At 47.4% G+C, this 22,142-nt stretch overlaps 1 protein-coding gene and 1 pseudogene across 1 annotated transcript in view; both read left to right on the plus strand.

Moving 5' to 3' along the window:
* Nucleotides 1-315: 315 nt before the first annotated feature.
* LOC100772825 lies at nt 316-839 on the plus strand (annotated as a pseudogene).
* Nucleotides 840-3,151: 2,312 nt separating this feature from the next.
* Nucleotides 3,152-22,142, plus strand: part of Paxip1 (PAX interacting protein 1) — a 46,262-nt gene continuing 27,271 nt past the window's right edge. Inside the window, exons 1-5 of the mRNA XM_035449057.1 lie at nt 3,152-3,363; nt 5,803-5,937; nt 10,815-10,858; nt 12,940-13,003; nt 20,470-20,583. Coding sequence (XP_035304948.1) covers nt 3,283-3,363; nt 5,803-5,937; nt 10,815-10,858; nt 12,940-13,003; nt 20,470-20,583 — 438 coding nt within the window. The 5' untranslated portion in view covers nt 3,152-3,282. The remainder of the gene's footprint in view (nt 3,364-5,802; nt 5,938-10,814; nt 10,859-12,939; nt 13,004-20,469; nt 20,584-22,142) is intronic.

Raw genomic sequence — 22,142 nt, forward strand, 5'->3', positions numbered from 1 at the left:
ATACCCTGGTGACTTCCCTCTGACCCAGAAGAATAAAGATTGCTTTGACCTTGTCTAAACCTGTAACTCTCTGCAGTGCCACTCAGAACCACCCAAGAAGCTTATTTATTTATTGGCACAAGATTTCACCGTGTAGCCCTGGCTGTCCTGTAACTTCCTATGTAAACCAGGCTGACCTGGAGCTCACAGAGATCTGCCTATCTCTGCCTCTCAAGTTCCGGGACTAACTAAAGGTGTGTATCACTATACCTGGCCCCATCTAACAATCTTAATCACTAAAGAAATATCTTCTAGATAAAAAGCATTCTGTTGCTTTTGGCCGCGGCAGCCATCTTCCAGCGACTCGCCAAAATGACGAACACAAAGGGCAAGAGGAGGGGCACTTGATACATGTTCTCTAGGCCTTTTAGGAAGCATGGAGCTGTCCTTTGGCATTGTAGACATCAAGGGAATGGGCACTGTTCAAAAAGGAATGCCCCATGTTACCACGGCAAACTGTAGGAAGAGTCTACAGTGTCACCCAGCATGCCGTGGGCATCATTGTAAACAAGCAAGTTAAGGGCAAGATTCTTGCCAAGAGGATTAATGTTCGGATTGAACACATCAAGCACTCTAAGAGCAGAGGCATCTTCCTGAGGCGGGTGAAGGAAAACAGCCAGAAGAAGGAAGCCAAGGAGAAGGGCACCTGGGTTCATTCAGCTGAAGCGCCAGCCTGCGCCACCCAGAGAGGCACACTTTGTGAGGACTAACGGGAAGGAGCCTGAGCTGCTGGAGCCCATCCCATATGAATTCATGGCCTAATGTACAAAAAGAAATAAAAGACCTGGACTGTAAAGGGTTTTTCTTAAAACAAAACAAAACAATGCAGTCTGTCTAGATGTGGTGGTGCACCACCATAATCTCAGGAGGTGGGGGCAGGAAGGAACATCAATAGTTTGATCTCAATTTAGGCTGTAGAGTGTGACCTTACTAACTTTTAAAAGAATACTAAAGGAATTTAATCTTTTAAATTCTTTCAGCAGTACAGCATTGGAAAATGCCACCCTTGACACTTGAATGAGGCTCTCTTGAGATGCTTGTACCCACGTCCTACCTTCTTCTTACATGTCTCCCTTAGCCAATGTTTCTTCTTTTAAGACAGGGTCTTGTGTTGCTCAAGACTGGCCTTGTATATAACCTAGGTTGGCCTTGAACTTCACTCCTTCTACATTCACCCCCCGGTGTGCTGCTGGGATTACAGGCAAGCACCACCCTGCTGTTTAAAACCCTTTTTCTTAATTAACTGTAGCTTTGCTTCATTAAAAAAGGAGACTCCCCCCCCCCAGTTCTTCGGGCACACATGAACCTCATCTGTGTAGTCTTGGCTGGCCTGGAACACAGAGACCCGCCTGCCTCTGCCTCCAGAGTGCTGGGATTAAAGGTGGCACCACCACTGCCTGGTGATTTATTTTCTGTTTGCCTGCATCATTTGTATGTGTGCCACCTGCATGCCTGATGATCTCGGAGGCCAGAAGAGGGACTCAGAACTCCTGGAACTAGAGGTATAGATAGTTGGAACCTTCCATGCACATACAACATTCATAACACAGAAACCCACACAATTGACTCCCAAAGAGCCTTGGCAAATACTATCTCAATAACCTACTTTGGTTTCCCACTGTAGACTGGGTCTAATTTCCAGCACCAGATTTATTATCATTTTTTTTTTTTCTGAGTTTCACTTTTCATTTTTTTGCCTGTATGTCTGTGCACCTGGTGCTTGCAGTGTTCTCCGAGGCCAGAAGGGTACTGGAGCTCCTGGAACTGGAGTTACAGGTGTTTGTGAGCTGCCATGTGGGTGCTGGGAATCAATCAAATCTGGGTCCTCTGATACTGCAACCAGTGTTCTTAGCTGCCGAACCATCTCTCCAGTCCTTCACACTTGGCATTTTTTTTTTTTAAAAAAACTAAACTTAGTTTACCTAACTTTTTGTAGAGGAATATAAATACTATATTACATACATATATTATTTACTGAAATATTATTAGCAGTAAGCAGAGTGCTTGTTCTCTAAAGGTTATCAAACAAAACGGCCCTGCTCTTTTATTCGTTTGCGGAAATCTAGGAACACCAGACTCGATCTGCACATAGGTCACAGAAAACAAACAGCTTGACTAATGAACAGTATCACCGCAGTGGTCATTCTGTGAAAACCCAGCCAAAGTTTCAACTTGACATTGCTTCCTGTAACTCTGCACAACACATTTAATATAGACAACACCCGTGGGGATAACTTTCATGAATTTTGCTGTTTACCTTTAAAAACTAAATTGCCTGAGGGTTGGATGGCTCAGCAGTTAAGAACCCTTGGCGCTCTCCAGTACCACCCACACGGTAACTCCAGTTCCAGGGGATCTGAAGCCCTCTTCGGGTACCAGGCACATGCATATATGCCGGGAAAACCCCAATCCCTATAGAAAAATTCACATTTATTTAGTGTGTGTGTGTGTGTGCCACGGTGGAGGTCAGAGAACGACCTGCGGGAGCCGGCTCTCGCTTTCCGCCACGTGGGTCCCGGGGATCGAACTCAGCTTGGCCGCAGCCACTTTTGTCTGCTGAGCCCTGGCGTCGTCTCTACTTCGCTCTCGAGCTGCCTCCCCGAGGCTCTATCCCGGGCCGACTGCCGCGGCAGAAGCGAAAGGAGCGGACGAAAGAAACCGGGGCCGCCCGGCCCGAGGCCTGACCGTGCGCCCCGCGGCAGGAGCGGTGGCGGCGGCGACGACGACGACACCACCGCGTCCGCGGGGCTGTGCAAGCCGCTCTCCGGGGAGGGGAGGCCCCGCCCCCTCGCGCATGCGCCGCCGGTGGCCGCGCGGGGTGACGGGAGCCCCGCCCAGGCCCCGCCCCCTGACCGGTCCACCGCGACCGTGTAGGGGGCTCAGGCTCCCCGCGTCCGCGCTCCTCGGTCTCGGGGAACTTGGAACTTGGCGGTCTCGGCGCAGGGCTGCCATGTGCGGCTCGAGATATTACCCGGCACCCGCCCTGGGGCCCGGGACGGCGGTGGCAGGGGCGCTGTTCCGCGGGCAGCCTCGCGTGCCCCCCCTGCCGGCCCGGCGCGCTGGTACGTGCCTCAGGGCGCGCGCTGCTCCCGCGCTCCGGGCCTCGGGCGGGCGGGGGGTGCCGGTCGGAGTGCGGCGGCGGCTGCGGGCCGGGCTGTGCGGCCGAGCGGTTGGCCTCGCTGCGGGCGCTGGGCGCGGCGGGCCGGGTGACGCGGGGCCGGGCGCCGCCGCGCCACCGCGATCATGTCGGAGCCGGCGCCCGAAGTTCCGGAGGATCTGTTCCGCGAGGTCAAGTACTACGCGGTGGGCGACATCGACCCGCAGGTACCGCCCGCACGGGGCCCCTCCGTCGTGCCTTCCCCTGTTTCGGCGCGCGCACGCCCTGCAGGACTCCGAGCCGGAGCCGCGGGGCACGCCGGGCCGCGAAGGGCCGCGGAAGGAGCCTCGCGAGCACCGACTCGGTGCGGCCGCCGGCCGAGCATCCTGCGGGGCCCTGCCGAGAGCGTCCCTTGTAGAGGGCCCTGTCCTCTCGGCCCCTGGTTTTCCCTAAGGGTGGAATGTACGGTAGGTGCGGAAGGTACCCGACCCTTAGGGTCACAGTGATCCGTGCGAGCAGCCATGGGTTTGGATCCATCCCCAGGACACTGCCTGTGGTCGTGGTAATCTATAGGACGGTGTCCCAAACATTTTCTTTCCTAAACTATGCGTACAGTTGTGTCGCCTTCGGTGTCCCAAGGAAGGAATTGTCTAAGAGCCGGTGAACGTGGCCTTTCAGAGGCTCGTACCTGTATCCTAGTAACAGAGATCTACTGGGTCTTAGTCGTTGAGACTCCTGGTTGGCTCCAGAGTGATGAGGATGAGTGCTTGTAACTGACTTTTTCCAGTACTGATGATCCTCCCAGTACCACACTCTTCTCTTCCCCCGTCTTATTTTTCATTTTAGGACTTTGGCTCTTACAAGAGACCTGGACCAAATGTCACTTGAAACCAGGAACACACCGAACTGCCCAACTATGTGTGAAATCTGAGTGCTTAAAAAAAATCTCCCTGGCATGCCCTTGTAATCTGAAATAGTGTGTTTTCTAAAAGGTTTAGAGCCAGGGCACCTATTCCCTGAGTCTTGTGATACTGGTTGAGGAAGCTCACAGGTGGTGAGCACTCCCAGTACAGCCTGGGCATTGGGCCTGGTACACGTTGGGCCTGGCACACAGTGTGCTGTAGAAGACATCACTGAACGGCTGCATCCTACGGACAGGTGTAGGTGCCGTAGAAGCTTCACTAAGCAGTTATTGAGCACAAGAAGTTGTTTTCTCTGTGTGGAATGCATGTGCTAGTTAATTGAAGGCGTTTATATATACTTGGCATGTGTCCTGATGGTCACTGGGCGGAGTTACAAGGTGGCTTCTCTGAGACAGAGTTAGTAATATGCAGTTTGGGAAGAAGTTTTGGTGTCCTTTGTGTCTGCAACCTGACTTTGCATAGTTTGCTGGGAAGGGTTTTCCGCCGCAGGGAGTTAAGGAGCTAATACATGGAAAAGATGGACAGCAAAGTGAGACTTGTTCCTGGAAATTTGTCATGAATAGAAAGCAATGGGACCTGAGAAGGTGGGGGCTGTGTGCATGCTCCTGAAGGTAATGCAGGCTGCAGCAGGTGGGTGGAGTTCATAGGTGAAAGTAAAGATGCTTGGGGTCCAGGCCGGATGGCTCATGGCTGGAGACTGGTGACTTGACTTTCCATGCAGCAGGTACACACTTCCTGGGTTGCTCCGGTTCTTAAATAATACTCAGCAGACTATCCTAGACACCGTGCTTCCTATGGCTCTTCCTTGACTCTGGCCTGCACTCCCATGTCAAGCTGCCCTCCTCTGATGCTTCTCTTAGCTCCATGTGTCTCTGATGAGTCCTAAGCATTTGGCATCCAGGTGGCTGCCTCAGTGGCTCTGAGAACTTTGATTCCCATCTGTAACAGGTAGTTATGATCTCTGGAGAGCCAAGGTCCTCTCTAGGTGTAACTGGAGGTCTCTCACCAGGTATCACATGAGACCAAAGAGTAGTGTGCCCGTCCCCTCTCTGCTTCTGATCATTCTCCCGGAAGATGCTAGCATTTTCATCTTGGCTTTTCTGTTATGTTTGTACCCTGTCTGGTTAATTCTGTCCTGTTTTCCTTTTGCTGCTACCGACAATTTCTTTAGTAACCTGCTTCTCACAGTTGTGTCTTAGCTAGTCTCTCTGGGCACATGGCCGACCTATGTACTCCTATGTTATATCCATCTGTAAGATCTGTTGGTGCCATCTTCCTTAAGGAAAACTGTTGAGCATAGTACCCAAGACTACACTGTCCATGGTTGTATCTGAGCTCCTCTGCTGGGCCTCCCTCAGTGCCTGATGAGCATCTACAAGTCAGGATTCTCCACCTCCAGAAACTTCCTAACTGTGGTGGAAGTGCCACTCCTCAGCCTTTGGGTTGGAGACCTGGAACAGGTACTCAATAGAGCTCAGCTTGTGCTGTTGTGTCCTGGTGTACCCTGTCTGGAGGACAGCAGATGGCTAGTAGCTGGCCACTACACCTCTAAGACTTGGGCTGTTCCTGCATTTTATGGTCTAAAAGCATTTCATTGGTTTTATCACTCAGGAAGAGGCCTCTCTGTAGGGGACAGGGTGTTTCTCTTAAATGTTTCTGTTATTGCTAATTATGACTTCTTTGATCAGGAAGGCAATACAGTATTTTCTTTAATTAATTGTGTTGTTTGTTTTGTTTTCTTAGGTTATTCAGCTTCTTAAAGCTGGGAAAGCCAAGGAAGTCTCATACAATGCCCTAGCCTCACACATCATTTCAGAGGATGGGGATAACCCTGAGGTGGGAGAAGCCCGGGAGGTCTTTGACTTGCCTGTTGTAAAGGTCAGTAGAAAGTCCCAGCCTCTGCCTTTCGTCATGTGTCTCCCCAGAAGTGCCTTGGCCCTCTAGCAGGGCTTTTTGCCAGGCTTGGTGCCAGTGAGCCAGGGCTAAGTGGGGTGTCGTCAGGTGAATGAAGCCCTTAAACTTTAGTCGCCAGGTTTAACTTTGGGACTTGTGGTTCCATGACTACATGGCAAGGTTGCTGTGTAAGTAGTTCCTGGTCAGTGTGGGAGTACTCTCTTGCTATCACTTCCTGCCAATTCTCTGGCTTAGGAAACCTGTCCTAGGAAATGGCTTCGCTGTCTTGTCAGATAGGTGTTTAATATCGTAAGAAGACATTTGATTCCAGAAGCTTCTAAAGGCAGCTATCCTTTCCCTGGTGGCCAGTGGTCTTGATTTCCAGCTGGGTAGCTGAAGGGAGAAGGCCTCTGCCCTGCTAACTGCCCTCATCTCCCATGGTGGCTCACTGTACTAGCTGTCCACCTGGTGGCCATCTGGACTGATCTTCAGCCTGAATTAGGGCACTTGTTTGTAGAATGTGGGACTTCAGCTGGTGAGCACTTTGTGGCTTTTGTTCACCTGCATACCGTACTGTGGGAACTGGTAAGTCAGGATGTTTATATGTGACTCGTGTTACTTCTGTGGTGGCCTTTCAGTTTGTTCCTTACCTGCTACCACTGCCGTCTTCTTAGTGTTCAGTGCTTTACTTTAAGAGGCAAACAAGTAAGTGGCCATGGTTCCACAACAGCAGGAGTGAAATGACTGTATCAGAGCAGCTGTTGAGGGGCTGACTGTCTGTTGGATATGGTACCCTCACAGCATCTAGGAGCTAGAAAACTTTGCAGGCTTGCACACTTGACTTTTGAAAATGAGCTTGAAAGGTGGTCTGCTGAGGAAGCTACCACATCAGAGAACGATTCATTTGTGGCAGTAAATCCAGCGGTCACATATGGACATCAACACCTGTGCTTGCTCAGGCCCACTATGTCTCTGAAGATTGGTGCTCAGCTTGGTTCCTGGGCACTTCACCTGTCCTTCTTGCTAAAGCTTGCCAGATGTCTGGCTGTGAGCCAGGGCAGGTTTCTTGGGTTTGCATCTTAGCCCTCCCTTCTTGGGAGCTTGATTTCTGTTAGCCATTGTATAGTAAAGTGCTTGCGTGTCTCATATAGATTAAGAGGGAAAGGGTTACCTTTCAAACATGTTGTTGGGCCTAGGTCACTGTTGCCAGACCAAGTATAGTGATGGATCTTAGCACATTTGGCCCCAAGTCTCCCTTTGCAATAAACTTTGTGTTACTCCCTTAGTTTCTGAAATAAAATTCATGTGTAAGATAGCTTATCACATGATTTAATAATCAGAGCTGGGGAGATGAATGATGAGGTGGGTAACAGAGCTTGCTTGTATGAGGACCTGAGTCTGATTCCTAGCACCCATGAAAAATATGCATGGCAGCGTATGTCTGTAACCCAGTACTAGGGGAGGATGGAGGCAGGAGGATTGCTGGGGTTCCCTGACCACCAGCCAGTAAGAGACTGTTTCAAGGACTAGAGTGGAGAGTGATAGAGTAGGATACCTGATGTGTCTCTGACCTCTGCGTGTGTGCACAGGTGCACACATATGCATCTCTCTCTCTCTCTCTCTCTCTCTCTCTCTCTCTCTCTCTCTCTCTCTCTCTCTCTCTCACACACACACACACACACACACACAACACATATACATTTGTACCTAGGAATTAAGGGTGTGGCCCGGTGGCAGGGCAGTGTCTAGTTTACATGAGGCCTGGGTTCTTAGCACCAAAACAAAAGCAAATATAAATTGCTGAAGCTGCTGACATGTAAAGGGAAAATAAAAGGAAAATGAACAATAGGTAAATACTTGGGTAAAACCACCTGATAAAATGTAATGAAACTGCCAGACAACACTGTGTATAGGATCAGTGATCCAGCGTGCAGTGCAGGTCATTTCATCCTGCAAGAGGAGTTTGCAGTTAAAAGGTGACATTTCAGAATGGTGATATCAAAGCAAGTGGGCCTGCTTTTGTCCCTCATGTGTACAATATGGCCGCTGCATTTCTAAAAACTACACGGTTCCGTCATGACAGACTGTGCGCTGTCTCACAGTCTACCTGCGTTGACTGTAGTTCTTGAATAGGTGACCCATGTCAGCATCCCAGTGCACTTGTTATTTGCGGCAGTGCCCGTGTTAGCCAGCAACTGTTGTGTTTTGTCACAGGGCGACAGGCTTCTCAGAGCTGACTTTCAGTTGAATCTTTGGGGGCACTTCCTGCCCTCTCCTGAGTCTGAGCTGAGACCTGTCCTTGATCCTGTGCAGGTGCTGGAATGTGGATTTAGCTGGGGATGGGGGTTGGGGGTGGCTGAGGCTTGACCCCCAGAGGCAGGGCATGCTCTTTGGCTTAGACTTCTGTCGTAGTCACTGTTCTATTGCTGTGAAGAGACACTGTGGTCAAGGTAAGTGTTTAACTGGGGGCGTGCTTATGGTTTCAGAGATTTAGTGGGAGTATGGTGACATGCAGGCAGGTGCTGGAAGTAGCTGAGAGCTACGTCCTGATTCATAGGCAAAGAGAGAACTTGAAACCTAAAAGCCCACCCACAGTGACACACTTCCTCCAGTAAGGCCACACCTCCTAATCCTTCTCAAATAGTGCCACTCCCTGATGACTAAACATTCAAATATATGAGCTTATGGGAACCATTCTTAATCCAAACCATCACAACCTAGATTCTAACTTTTTGAAAATTAATATTTTATTTGTATGAGTGTTTTCCGTGCATGTGTGTCTGTGTACCATGAATGTACCTAGTTCTTGGGGAGGCCAGATCAGGGCATTGAGTTCCCTGGGACTGATGTTACAGATGGTTATGAGCCACCATATGGATGCTGGGAGTCAAACCTGGGGTTATGGAAGAGCAGCCAGTGCTCCTGACAGCTGAGCCATCTCTAGCCTGTTTCCATTCTGCTTCACAAGTGGGCCTAGCTTTTCACTAGTCTGGTGCCTGGAGAGGTGGCCCTCCTTTGCTTGGAATGAGGAACCCTACTCAGTCTTGCGAAGGCTCTCTGGGGCTTCGAAGCTGAGTGCACTTTGGGGTTCCCATGGCTTCTTCCCACTGAACAGAAGAAAAGTGCCACCATTTTTCAGTCCATACTTCTCATAGTACATTGCTGCAGGCTGTGACAGCCGTCTGGGTGCAGGCTACATGACAGCTGGCAGTACTGTTTCTGGGAATGCTCCTGTAAGCTCAGTTGTAGTTCCACAGGTTCTCGTGCCTTCTGGGTGACCCTGTTGGGAAGAAAGTTTGGCCATGAGAAGACGTTCTGAATTCAGAAGAGTTGGCCACAAAGTTTGTTTTGTTTTTTTCTTGGTATGTGGTCTAGGCCTTGTTCTCCTACCTTGCCAAATCTATTGCAAGGGATACAGACTTGCACCCCCCATGCCTGGTCCAGGACAGGTTATTGCTGTTGACCCTGTACCTAGATTTCATTGGAATCAAATCAGGATTATCAGACAGTAGGGAGCAGTGTTGGTTAAAGCAAGGAAATGGCAGGGACTTTTTGCCAGAGTGCTGTACTATTCAGTAAGTCGTCTCATGCCTCTGGTGAAATTACCCCAGATACAGCCAGTCTTCATTTTGTAAAATATACTGTTCTTGTCATAGAGAACAAACAGACTTTAGTCAGGCATAGTGGTAGAGGCCTGGAATTCTAGTATGGTCACAAATTCAAGGCCAGCTTTGGCTATATATCAAGTTTGAGTCCATCCTGGGATTCATGAGACCCTATCTCAACCCAAGAAGAAAGAAAGAAAAGAATTACATGTATCACTTAAAATACATGTAATTTAAGTGGGGTGCACTCTGGGTCTGAAGGCAGTAAGGTGGACACTATGGTCAAGTCTACCTTACTGATCAGCATGAGGGGAAAGACTATATTCTTCCTGTTCACTGTCTGCCCTGAGTTTTGCACCGTCTCTGCACAGATTTGGAATGTATTTTGCTGACTACAATGCTGCCTCAGTAGTGAGCAGTTGAATATGTTTTGTTTGTCCAAGCTTCTCAGAGTCAGCAGGCTAACAGGCACCATTGCTAGACTTTCAGCTTGTCATTTCTTGAAATAGAGTTATTAGAATAGTAACAGTTGGTCTAATTATTAAAATTGAATTAGAAATATAAGGTGAGCTAATTTTCCAAGAATATAAAGTACCCAGAAGATAGCTGTTAGTTCACCTATTGTAATGAATATAAATTTGGAATTCCTAAGATTAGAAGAAGGTTTTTATGTTTGCTTGCTTGTTTTTTTTTAATTTTTTAATGTTTTGTAAAATATTGTATATCCTTGGCTTTAAATAATACCAAGACCTTGTGAATTTAGTCTGTTCTTTGACTGGGCAGAGCTGGTGGGTGAGGCAGGCAGCGATTAGAGTGTGAACCTAAACTTAGGTATCTGTCACAAGCCTAAGGAGTGCAGTGGCTACTTCATTTTGGAACTGGGGTGCGTGGTTTGGGCACATGATCTTTGGTTGCTGCTTCCTTGTTTTTGTTTTTTTTGTTTTTTGTTTTGTTTGTTTTTTGAGACAGGGTTTCTCTGTGTACTCTGTGTAGCTTTGGAGCCTATCCTGACACTCTGGAGACCAGGCTGGCCTCGAACTCATAGAGATCCGCCTGCCTCTGCTTCCAGAGTGCTGGGATTAAAGGCGTGCGCCACCAACGCCTGGCATGCTTCCTTGTTCTTGTGTTACGCAGGTATGTCTGTAATGGGTCACAACAGAGCCTTCTAATTTCCAGAAGCCACTACTAGTGAAGTCATGTCATTTTGGACACAGATTATGAATGGTTTTTGATTTGTGTCATTCTTTTCTTTTTCAGCCTTCCTGGGTGACTCTGTCCGTGCAGTGTGGAGTTCTCCTGCCGTATCCTTTTCTACATTGAGGTTGGGGACAGCTGTGGGTTTATGCTGTGGCTCATGAGGGGGACTAGCCGTTTCCTCTGCCCGTCTGTCCCCTGCTCTTTCCTATCCTGTATGAAATGGTGTGTACCTGCTCCTCGTCATTACCTGCATCAAAAAGTGTGACCAGCAGTTGTGGCGAGGACCCAGAGTTGTAGCTCTTTTCACTCTTAAGATGTTTATTAGACAAAAAATAGATTTAGAATTTAGATTAAGTCAGGTGTGAAAGTCATGAATGACTCATGGAGAACACGAGAGGAAGTTCCTGGTTTGATAAGCATTCATCTTTTTAGTTCAGTAGATTCTATGGCAGGTTTATTATTGTACACTCCCCACCCGGCCCTTGCTTTGGATGTGAAAATAGTGGTGGTGGTGACCTTATTCTGGGTTGAGGGGGGGTGCCGCTCAGTTGATAAAGAGCTATCTTAATTTTAGGGCCTGGGCTCAGTCCCCAGCATTGATTTCATGAATTGGGCGTGTTAGTGCATGCCCATAATCCCAGGGCTCAGGTGGAGGCAAGAGCATCAGTAAAGATTATCCTTGGCTTTATAAGAGAGTTCAAGCTAGCCTGAGTATATGAGACCCTGTCTCAAAACCAAAAGCAAACTCACTCTACGGTGTGTAGTCTCTTCCCGACCTGTGTCAGCCATCTCATATTTCTCCCTCATGACTGCCCATGATTGTCTTGGGTCCCAACTGGGATATTCCTCACCATTTGTTTCCTCCTGTAGGCCTAGTGTCTTCTGGCTTACTCTGTTGGGATAAAACTTCACTGGAGAGGCAGGCAAGCAGGACTTGATTTTGGAAATCATTTCTGCCATCCAGGAACCACACTCAAGTTCAGGCATGGCACCTGGGAATCGGCACCATCATTCAGGCACTTGGTTTTCCAGCTGTGCCACACAGCTGTTTTGAATGTACATACTCCTCTCAAGTCTGAGCAGAGGGACTCAGCTGAGACACTTCCTAGGGCTTCAGCTGCTCAAGCCTTCCTCTCTTAGCAGCTCTTCTTGAGGGTGCAGTTCTGGCTCAGAAATTCTCATTCTTCATTCAGAGTCTTAAGAGTGAAGGGTTCTTGGTTGTTTGTATCTTCATAAGCACAGGTTTCAATCAGACAAACCAACCTTGGAAAAGTGGACCTTTCTGAGATGTAGTCAAGTGTTCATCTCTGGTGAACCTTTTCTCGACACCAGCCTTCTCAGGAAGGTTATTTGAGCTCTTGCCTGTCTGTCCATAAAGGAACCTAAAGCACCAGAATGAGGGCCCAAGATTGCCTGGTAGTCACCCTGAGATTTGTTGATGTTTTCCCTGAAGTTAGGTGGCAAGTTGGAAAGGCCTTGGCTAACAGAGCAGAGGACTATTTATTATGGACAGGGGCGGCCCACATTTAGGATTTGTCATTGTATCTGTAAGGGAGGTCTAAGCATAACCCACCTATCTTAAGGGGTCCTTTCCACCTGTTTTGAACTCTGGACATTGTGTCGACGACTACCTGTTTCTGGGAGACCTGCTTTGTCAGTGCTTGAAGATTTCAGAAGGAACTCAGATGGATAGTCCACTCAACCTTAGAGCCAGGAATGGTCTTGGGAGTGTATATTCTAGGGATCCTAGGGCCCTGAGTTGTGCTGTCTGAATTAGAGCACGCAGGCTCTTCTAGGAAGGAGCCCTTCGTTGGACGAGCACACCCTGGGTGCTGCGTTTTTAGGGTGTGTGTTTGTGTGTCTGTCCCATGTATCTGCATTGTGTGTAGTTAGGCAGTGGGTAGGAGTCAGGCAGTTTGCTGTGAACACACTGTCCATCTTAGTGGTGACCTGAGTGGAGAGCTGGACTTTGTGATGTCCTCTACTGACAGTTGCTCGCTTCCTCTCTTGCTTTACTTCCATCTGCTCTGCCGTCTCTGGTCATCTTCAGCTTGTCTCACTTTCTGAATGCTCCGAGTGGGAGGGAGGTGACAGAGCCTGCCCTAGTAGGCAGGCAGGGCTTGTGTTAGTGAAGTTCCGGCTGTGCTCATCTTACTTCATTGCAATCTTAATAACTGTCCGACAGAGTCAATGGTTTCTCTCCAGAGTCCTGTCAGATTTTTTTTGGACTCACTGCCTGCCTTTCTCAGGTAAGCACGGTTATTGTCTGTGATGGTTCTGAGCGCTCATGCGCTTGGACCTGTGACCTGTTTGTTAACCAGTTCCCTGGAATCTTTGTGCTAAACTGACTGTATTTGATAATAAACTTCTAGCACACTTACATAAACTATAAAAATACATACGTAACTGAAAGAAATACAGATATTTAAAACTTGAATATGAAAAATACGTTAATTGTAATTAGAAGATGGCAAAATTCAGCTTGGTAGTCTGAAGAATTTTCATATAGAAGAGTAAGAGAAAAAAGATAACAAAAACCCTTAGCAAATGACTTTAAGAAGTGGATTCAGCTTATATTAGCTCATCAAGCCATGTGCTGTAGTTTTCAGTCAGATGAACATTTTAATAATAAGAGTTTTTGCCTATTAGATTTGTAATGATGCATTTAGTTCCAGTGAGGACGCAGGGGACATACTGCTCACATTGGGCAGCTGTCTGAGAAGGTTTAGCAGTATTAAGAATTGTATAATACTCCCAGTATTGAGAAGCTTGGACATGAGACTGGCCATGTACATGGTATCTATGAGGGCAAAGTCAGAAACAGGCGACTTTAGCGAGGTACTTAACAACCCTATCTCATGCACTTACAGAATAATTTAGATAGTTTATGTTTTACAGAAGTGTGTAAAGTTGGGACATGGTGTTAAGTGAAAATACTGGATATATAATAGATACACAGCATTATGGCATCCAGGGAGAACAGGAAATGGAGGAACTGAATATTGATGGTGGTTAATTTTGGGTCCTGAGAGAGGTGGGTATTGTTTTAAAGTACATCCTTAGTAGTTATGCCCTGTTCTCCTAACCACAGCTGACAAAAGCCTAAGCTATAACACAGCAATCACAAAATCAGGGTTATACTCTTTAAACAGTGGGCCAAAATGAGTGACTCAGGTAAGAGAAGGTACAGTTCACAGTGGTCCCACGGTCTGTCCTTGGGTGCCTGTGATGGCAGGTCTGAGGAGCTGGCCTGTCCTACCTTTCTTCAGGCCTCTGAGAAAGGAGCAGAGCAGTGTGCTTGTGAGCTGAGGAGGACTTGGCCTTTGTCTCCTCCTCCCTCAGCCTTGCCCGGTTGGGAACCAGGGAGTGTTGGGTACCATTGTTAGGTTGTTGGCTAGACTTAACCTTTAACACATGATGTTGCCAGTCTGAGGGACCCTCCTTTGTCCAGGCAACGAGTAAGTAAGTTTATCTGGAGTTTTTGTTCTTTTCTGTCTCATAAATTCTAGAAATGCTGTGGAATTATAAAGCTTTTTTTTGTTTTTTTGTTTTTTTGTTTTTTGTTCTGCTATGTCAGTTTGATGCAGATCATTAAAGTCACCCCTTTATTTCTTTGAACAGGAATTTGTTGAGATTTGTATTTTTTTAGTTCCTTTTTTTTTTTAAGACTTTATTTTTTAGTGCTTTCCCCTTCTGTATATTTGTATATTTACATGAGAATAGCCTTAAATTTTGGTTAATGTACAAACTTGTAAGTGTGGGGGTTCTGGGTATCTGCAGCCTCTACTATTTGCCATACAGTCTCTGTGCTTTCTAGACACAGATTCGATACAGACCAATGGGAAGTGAGGCCATCTTAGCATGTCTCCATCTCCACATAGGACTGTGCTGCACCCGCAGTGTGTCTCGCGATTCCTTACTCTGGCATCCACTGGGCTCTGGCTTTCATAGGCTTTGCCTCTGCCAGAAGGGGTTCAGACTCTGAGAAAGGGAGAAGTCCGGGCTGAGATGGGGTGAGGAGGACAGAAATGTGAGGTTCAGTAGCTTTGACTTGGGGAAACAAGAAAGCCAAAAGTTTAAGATGATTACAGGATTTTTTTTTTTTTTCCTTTAGTTTTACAATACATGATTTCTCTGTGTAGCTCTGGCTGCCCTGGAACTGTCCTCCAACTCACAGAGATCCACCTGCCTTTAATCCCCAGTGCTGGGATTAAAGGTGTGTGCCGCCGCCGCCGCCACCACCACCACCACCACCACCATCTGGCTGATTTAAAGGTTTTAAGCGAGCTAATTAGCTATTATTAAATATTAACCTGAGTTGAGTGTGAGAAAACACTTTAGTCTCAGGCCAGTAGTTACGTTACCAATGGTAGTAGATGTAATAAGTGGCATGTAACGTACACATGGGGTTAGAACACACAAGCGTGCTTCGTATGGAAGGTAAACAAACCCCAGAGGTCCCGGAGGGTGTTGGTTTGACTTAGAGGGCGGCACACTTTGACGGTGTGACCCGTGTGGGCCTGGAGTGGAGCAGGTTGAAGGAAGGTGGGGCTGGGCCCAGAAGGCCTTGAAGCCATGTTGGTGTGTTGGGTGTGTGTTTGGGTGGGGGGGGGCAGGGCTGGGTGAGCATGGGAGGTCAGGGAGGACTATGGGATGGCTTATGGAGTTTGGGTTTGGGAAAGAAGCCCTTACTATTTTAGCTACATATTTAATTTTGGATCATAAACATTTACATTAGAAACTTTGGAAAATGAGATTGAAGTGACAGATTGGTAATGGGGCATTTTGTCTGGGAACTGTGGGCATGATGGGGGTCAAGGTGGACATTAGAATTTTACACCTGTGGAGAATGGAGATGAAGGCTTGGGATCCGAGTTCACAGATGGAGCATGGACCCTAGCTAGCAGTGTCGGAACCTCACAAATCCCAGGCCTTGTCAGTGCTGTGCTGTGCTGTGCTGTGCTGTGCTGTGCTGTGCTGTGCTGTGCTGTGGGGTCCATGCCTCCTATCTTCAGGTCAGGCTTGGGGCAAGCTGATGGGGACTGAAGTAGAGCTTGTGTATGAGGGATACGGGTGTGCAGTGACTTGGACACCCATGAGCAGTCCACACAGAGCAGCTTGGAGGACACGTGCCATGATGGAGTTCTTCAGCATAGGGGAGAGGCAGCAGGGGCCTGATGGACCCTTGGTAAGGCATGCAGAAACGGGGACTGGACATACTTGGAAAGGGTATTGGACAGGCAAGGTGCTGGTTAGGAGCAGACAAAGTCAGAAGAGAGGATTGGCTGCTACCGTGTTTTGTTTGTGTTCCTGGGAACAGCTGCTTTCTGGGCAAAGGATCAGCATGAGTTTGTGATGATGGTTTTGTGTGTTCGTTTGCTGTAGTTCTGTGGCCCAGAATCAGGAGAGAAAAGATGTCAAGGTTAAGCCAGGGCCTTGAGGCCCAGGAGCTGCACAGGCCTCTAAGTGGTCTTGGGATCTGGGCTGGGGACACCTAGGGTGGTCAGCCTGGGGAATGGGGAGGATACCCATATACCCATCAGGAAGTAGTGAGGTGAGGGCTGTGGCCAGAGCATGTCTGTCCAGACAATGAGAGGTGGGTGGTGTCAGTTGTGGGGCTCCAGAGGCAGGTTTTTCTGGGAACTAATCTGTATTTCCAGGTCATGACAGGATCATACATCCTTCAGCAAGTTCATTGAGTAGAGAAAACCAAATTCAGAAGCAGTAGATCTTTATGATCTCTTAATGCATACACTTGTCACATTAGTCACTTACTGAACATAGTTGAAAACCCCAGTGTGTGCTGGGAGGTAAAATCTCTTCTCCTTCTCCTTCTTCTCCTTCTCCTTCTCCTTCTCCTTCTCCTTCTCCTTCTCCTTCTCCTTCTCCTTCTCCTTCTCCTTCTCCTCCTCCTCCTCCTCCTCCTCCTTCTCCTTCTCCTTCTCCTCCTTCTCCTTCTTCTTTTTTTGAGACAGGATTTCCCCCATGTAGTCTTAGAATTCACTGTATAAACCAGGCTAGCCTTGCATTTTCAGAGATTCCAACACCACTCCTGACACGGGCACGTCTTTAAGAAAGAGGTGTTGTTTAGCTTATTTGAAGAAACCCTGCAACTGTCAGCTTACCGTGTACACTGGAAACAATAGTATTTTATGGTTGCTTTTAAAAAGGTTAATTTGCTTAAAGCAGTGTTAACATACATACAGTGTGAAGCTCAGGGGTGAATACAGTGTGCGGTAACACACAGTGCAGGTGTGCACAGTGCAGGTGTGAGGACAGCACAAAGAGCTGTCCTCACGGTTATGCTCTGCCCTGCATGGAGACTGCCACAAGGCTTGGCACCCCTTCAACAATAGCTGTATGAGCCCATGCATACGCACACCCAGGCATGGCCACCTGAGCCAAGGCCGGCTTGGTTCCATGGGCCTCTGTCTTTTCTTGTTGGGGTGTTGGGAAAGAGCTGGCATTCCTTTCTGGAGTCTTCCAGGGACAGGTGGGGAAGAGGGCTCCTGCCTGTAGAAGTCATCTCTGTAGTGTGCTGGGCAGGCCTTGGAAAGGAAGTCAGGAGCCTGATAGAAAGTCTGGCCAGGTGGGACTCAGGTTGACAAGGCTGCAAGTGGATACCCTTACAATTCAATGGCAGTCACCTTTCTTGACTATAGTGGGGCCTGTGAAAGAAAGCAGATCAGTTCAGGGCTCACATTATTGAGGGGGGGTGTCCTTTAGTAAGGAGTGTTAGCTGGCTGAGGGAGGGGAACATGGAAGCTGGAATCATGGGCCTTCTTCCCTGTGTGTGAAGATGAGGAGGGAGGGCTCTCTCTCTCTCTCTCTCTCTCTCTCTCTCTCTCTCTCTCTCTCTCTCTCTCTCTCATTCTCTCATTGTTTAAGACAGAGGAGTCCGCACATATAGTCCAGTTTAACCTCAAGTTTTCTGTGTAGCTAAGTGTGGTAGTTTGACTCAGAATGACCTTCATTCATAGCCTCATATATTTGACTATTCGGTCCTCAGTTGTTGGAACTGTTTGGGAAGGATTAGGAGGTGTGTGACTGAGGATGGACTTTAGGGTTTCGGAAGCCCACACCACGTCCAGTCTCTTTCTCCCTTGTGCTTGTGATCAGATGGGAGCTCTCTCATCTACTGCTTCAGCACCATGCCTGCCTGCTGCTGTCACGTAATCCATGATACCATGGACTCAGCCTCTGAAAGTGTGACCAAGTTCCCAGTTCAGTGCTGCCTTGATCATGGTGTCTCTTCATAGCAGTAGAAGTAAGACACTACAAATAAGCCTTGAATTTCTGTCTCCATTTCCCAGATTGGGGGTTGCAGGCATGTGACACCATGCCTAGCTGAGAGGAGTGTTAGCTGGCAGTAGAGAAGCAAGTCTTTGGGGAGTGAGGGACTTCTATACTGGGAGGACAGCGGGACAAGACAAGAGAGCAGATTGTTGGAGTCTGGCGAGTGCTTGAACTTAATGCTGGCTTGCCAAGGGTTCAGTGGAATTATAGCAGGAGGAGGGATTGGTGCACAGGTGGCATTTAGGTGTCCTGGCACAGGAGCCAGGCAGGCTAAGCTGCCTTGGTGCCATGCTGGGATTCAGCCTGACACTGGGAGGAAGCAGCAGAGCATTGGAGTCAACATGACTTTGGAAAGATGACTTTTAAAAACGAAAAGTACTTTTTCCTCATTTAAAGAGATTGCTTTTGAAAATTTGGAGATAATAAAAAAGTGTAAAAGTCCATATCCTTTGACCAAGAGGTGACAGTCGCTGGTGTGAGGGTGTGGGAGTCTGGTTTCACTTGTTACAGAGATCTGAGCTGCTGTGGGTGTTTGCAGTACTTCATTTCCTGTGTTCTCTGAGTTGATGGGCTGCTTGTCAGATAGTGATCCAGTTCTCCTGGGTGCTCCCCTGCCTGGTACTCTTCTCACTGTAGCGTAAGGTGCCTTGCCTAGTGAGGTGTAGGGGCAGGAGGTGTACAGCGAAGGCCAATTACTGCAGCTGGTAAAGAAGCTGTCTGTCCTTTCCAGACATGTCCACTCAAGTGGTAAACCTGCATCTAGATTAGGTTTTACACTCATTTTACATAAAGATTGCATAGTGAGGTATTGGGTCAGTCTTTTGTCAGATAATTAAACCTCATTCTACAAGTGCTGCAGGAAACCACTAATAGAATAGCCTGGTCGGGTACTGATTTGAAAATGACTTTAGAAAGCTCACGTGTAGTCAGAGTAGTGTGGAATACAGAACAGCCTTCGGAGTGGCTGTACAAGGTTGGGCTCTTGGGGGCCACATGCTGGCATTAAGAAGTCAGTTGCTTATCAATACTGTAAGCAAATGTAGAGACAAACCCAGGCGTCTTCAGCTTACAATACATTAATCCAGAAAAGATTTCCTGTGCTTGTGTGATTATCTTAAGGTGAACTTTGAATTACATTTCTTAAGTGTTTCTTTTGCCTTTCAGACTAAATTTTATCCTTTAAAAGTAAGTTGCCCTTCCCAGAGGTCCCGTCTTAGAGAAGTAGATGGCAGTGTGTGTGGAGTTGAGCCTGGGCCTTCATACTGGGGTGTCAGGTGCTACTGCTGACAGTTCCCAAACGTCTCTGGGGTTGGTGGCAAGCTCTGTGTTTCACGGTCATAGTCAGGTTAGTGTGAGAAGCGTGTGACAGTTTCTGGCACAGAGAGCAGTAATAGGGGCAGCAGGGAGGCAGTTCTGGAGTCTGTTACATCTCTGGAGAATAAGGTCAATGGCTTTTCCGCCTGCTTGAGGCTTTCCCCATGGAATGTTTGTTTTCTGTCTGGCTTTCCACTCACTGTATTTTTATCTTGTAATTTTATCCTTGTCCTAATTAGTAATTATTACTAATTTTGAAGGAGTTCTTTGTAATTAATGATTTAAAAGTTTTATGGTTAATTTTTTTTCCGAAGGGGTCGCATGTCAAAGGACAGTTTTGTGAAGTTGGCTATCTTGCTGTTATGTGGATTCCTGGAATTGAACTTGGGTCATCAGGCTTGCATGACAAATGCTTTACCCATTAAGCCATCTCACTGGCCTCTATAAATATGATTTTGATGTTTATGATTTTGATATTTTTTTTTTTTAGTTTTTTGTATCATTTTTATTATAGACCAAAATCTTCTATTCAGCCTTTGGCATGTAGATGGGATTTTAAAAAGATTTATTTATTTTTATTTTGTATGTGGGGATGTTTTGCCTGCATGTGTGTCTGTGTCTGCACCACATGTGTGCAGTGCCCATGGAGACCACAAGAGGGTGATGGACTCACTGGTACTAGAGTTACAGATGGCTGTGGGCGGCCATGCGGGTGCTGGGAATCGAACCCTGGTCCACTGGAAGAGCAGTCAGTGTTCTTAATTAGTGAGCCATCTCTCTAGCCATTGATGGGAAGTTTCAAAAATTATTTTGTGGTGCTTGGGGTCTAACCCAAAGCCTTGTATATGCAAGGCAAGCTCTGTCACCCAGCTACTTCCCCAGCCCAGGATGGTACTAAGTTTTGCTTAGTTGGTGACATGGCACAAGGCTTTTTATCTGTGAAGCTGCTGGGAGTAGCAGGATGGCCGAGTGCTGCTCTTACTTTTCTTACGAGCTGACTGAGGGAGCCCACCAGTGAATGCATTGTGTGGACGCCGCCGTGTAATAAAGTGCAGACAGACATGGTTGAATGTGTAGTGAAGTTGTGTTTCTCATTTTCTGCCAGGTGTCGTCTGAGGACAGAAGTGCTCTGTGGGCCTTGATTACGTTCCACGGGGGCAATTGCCAGCTGAACCTCAACAAGAAGTGCACACATTTGATTGTTCCAGAGCCAAAGGGGGTAAGCACTTCAAATGCACCCTCCTTTTATATCACATACACAAGAATCAAAGTGTTTTTAAAGAAGTTCTTTGCAATGACTAGATTCTGTTTAGAAAAGCTACTGATACTAGTTTCTGTCATAAAAGATGTGAGATTCTTATGAGTCTAAGAGGAAATACATGAATAGGGTGGGTTTGCCAAATATTAAGTCTTTGACTTTCAGCCTGTAATAAATATTTATTTACTTATTGATTATCTGGAGGCTGGAGAGATGGCTCAGTGTTTTATAAGCACACTTGCCGTTCTTCCAGAGGGCCTCTGTTTATGTGTTGGGTTCCTACAGCATGTTGGGCAGTCAGCAGGAGATTGGCAGATTCATACCTTCTGGTGTTGATGTGGGTGTAACTTATTCTGTAAACATCTGGGCTGTGGTGAATGCTTGCCTCACATGGTTGAGGCCCTAGGTTCTGTCCTCAGCAGTGGGGAGGAGAATAATGAGAAGCAAAAGTACCGGCGTTCTAACTTGCATGTCAGCATAGGAGAGCACTCACAGGTGGGTGAGGGACCAGGCATTTGGTGTCTGTTCCTGGGCAGTGCAGTGCTGTTTGCCCCCCTGTTGTGCACATGCATATTTAGAGCAAAGCCATTAAAACCAACTCCCATTGTTAGCTGTGGCCTTTCACCATTGTGCTCCCAGCCCTGCGCATTTTCCTTTGCTTAGCTGTTTTCTTTCTTTGAGACAGGGTCTCACTATGTAGCCTTGGCTAGTCTAGAACACATTGTTGTGAGAAACTCCTTTTTCCTATAAAAGATAACTGGCCCACCAAGGACACATATTGCATAAATCTCCACCTCCTAAAACTTGTATGTAATGGGATTCAAATGTTTTGTTTTTTTTCACTGTATGGCCCTGGCTATCCTGGAACTCATTATGTAGACCGGGCTGACCTCAAACTCTAAGACCTGCCTACATCTACCTCCCAAGTACTGGGACTAAAAGCGTGCCTCACTACACCTGGCTAGGAATTCAGATCTTTTAATCTTCCCATAAACCTTGTTTACACAAAATCCCTGCTGCATTTTCAGAACTTGAAGCCTTGGAGGAGGCCCATCCTATCCTCTTCCTTTCATTTCCCTTGAGTCAGTTGGGAGTAGACTTTGAGGTTAACCCTCAACCAGTAAGGACTGACCTGTTTTATAGAGCCTGGTCTTCTCAAGGCCTGGAAGCATTCTTCGTCCTGCTGTGTCCCTGCCCCGGCCTGGTGCAGTCCTTGCTCCAACATAAGCTGCAGCTGTGGCTATGTGTTCTGTTGAAAGATGTGGGCATTAGTTTTGGTGCTGTGTGTTGGCCAGAGAGAAGTAAATGGTTGTGATTTGACTGGACAATACTTACACACTTGTGTTTTGGTTTTTTTGTTTTTGTTTTTTTTTGTTTTTTCCAGACAGGGTTGCTCTGTGTAGCTTTTGAGCCTATCCTGGCACTCGCTCTGGAGACCAGGCTGGCCTTGAACTCACAGAGATCCGCCTGCCTCTGCCTTCTGAGTGCTGGGATTAAAGGCATGTGCCACCAATGCCTGG

Source organism: Cricetulus griseus, chromosome 8, assembly GCF_003668045.3.
Source record: "Cricetulus griseus strain 17A/GY chromosome 8, alternate assembly CriGri-PICRH-1.0, whole genome shotgun sequence".
NCBI classification, from domain to species: Eukaryota; Metazoa; Chordata; class Mammalia; order Rodentia; family Cricetidae; genus Cricetulus; species Cricetulus griseus.